The sequence below is a fragment of the Echinops telfairi genome, unplaced genomic scaffold, assembly GCF_000313985.2.
Source record: "Echinops telfairi isolate 266 unplaced genomic scaffold, ASM31398v2 ScPeMD7_32;HRSCAF=126, whole genome shotgun sequence".
Taxonomy (NCBI): Eukaryota; Metazoa; Chordata; class Mammalia; order Afrosoricida; family Tenrecidae; genus Echinops; species Echinops telfairi.
In genome coordinates this window covers 842,998-844,415 of record NW_022103929.1, presented here as the reverse complement: position 1 = coordinate 844,415, position 1,418 = coordinate 842,998, and the positions used below count along the sequence as shown (strand labels likewise).

The window sequence follows — 1,418 nt, the reverse complement described above, 5'->3', positions numbered from 1 at the left end:
ATAAAATCCCCAGGTCTTCCAACGCTGCCACCTGTAGCGGCAGGAACTGCAGCGGGCCCTGAGCTTCTGTCTCCACCATCTCTGGCCCATGAACTGTAGCTTCTCTCCCCCACAGCCACAACTCACCAGGGTTGCAGTGTTTGCAGGCTTTGGACTTCAGGCCTGGAAAGGGCTCCTGGAGATCATTCCTTTGTGCAAATAAATGTCATCCCCAGTGGGTGGGCCAGCCCGCCCTGAGCTGCAGCCTGGGCTCCCAGCCAGTGGGTTGGCTCCCAGCCTGGTGGGGTCTGGAGCGAGATCTAGCCAGGGTAGCCAGGCAGGATGTTCGGCCACTTTTCTGTTTTGTTTTTCCTTCCTCAGCCCACCCTGGCCACACCTGAGATCCCTGGGGTCCCTCGCCTGCCCATGCTGGATACAGAAAGGCCCCTTGGCACTACTGCCTCCTCTACCTCTTTGGAGGGAAGGAGTCAGAGGGGACTGGAAGCTCCTGGGACTCCCCATAGCTTGTTTATTCCTCACGAAGGGAAACAGGCTTAGGGCAGTGAAGTGACTGGTCCAGGGTCACGCTCTGGGTGAGACTTGAACTCATGTATGACTACACAGCCTAGTGCTTCCACTACACCCCACCCCACCTGTGTGAAAGCATCACTCCGGCCCTCCCTCTCCTGCCACCAAAGATGAAGAAACAGACCCAAGCGAGCCCCTCATTCCTGCACCCTCTAGCTCCAGTGGCCCTTGGCGAGCTGGTGGAGATAGCAGATGGTGAGTGCAAATTTCCTGAGCAGAAGCTAAACTGGTGGCAGGGCCAAGAGTCCTGTGAGCAGCAGTTTGGCCACCTGGCACTGGGTCCCCCAAACGGGCACCTTGTCTGGATGGGCCAGAGTGAGCCCCTAGTGCAGAAGCCCTCCACTGCGGCATCAGTGTGGGCCCCGGACTTAGAGGGCAGAGAGCAGAGTGACTTCTAGGGATGGGTGTCCCCAGAGGCAGCGACTCAGAATTAGACCCGCTCACATCTCTGGGCGGCCTTGCCCTAGGTATGGGCGTTGCAGCACCCCTTTTACGTTTCCTTTACTGTGTGTGGGAGGCACCCGAAAGTCTGCAGCTGCGCCACAGGGCGGTCACAGGCAGGACCCCCGTGTAGCTGGGGAAACTGAGGCCGGGCCCGCGTGTTCCCGCAGGCGTGTGCACCGTGGCCGCGCTGGTGCTCGGACAAGAGGACCCTGGACCTGGGGGCGTGGCTTCGGACGCCTGGCGCGCGCACGCGCTCTTCTCGCTCGCCGTGCTCATGCTGGCCAACGCGGGGCCGCTGCGCCCCGGGGCCGACCCTTTTTATTATTCTCTAGGAGAAAATTTAACGAGTAACACTGTATTTCAATACACTTTGGCCCCCTTCTTTTGAAAAATACACCATCATCTGC

At 59.3% G+C, this 1,418-nt stretch overlaps 1 protein-coding gene across 1 annotated transcript in view; it reads left to right on the top strand.

The window, feature by feature from the left end:
- Nucleotides 1-677: 677 nt before the first annotated feature.
- Nucleotides 678-1,418, top strand: part of ADGRD2 (adhesion G protein-coupled receptor D2) — a 9,028-nt gene continuing 8,287 nt past the window's right edge. Inside the window, 2 exon segments of the mRNA XM_013008261.1 lie at nt 678-882; nt 1,179-1,366. Coding sequence (XP_012863715.1) covers nt 678-882; nt 1,179-1,366 — 393 coding nt within the window.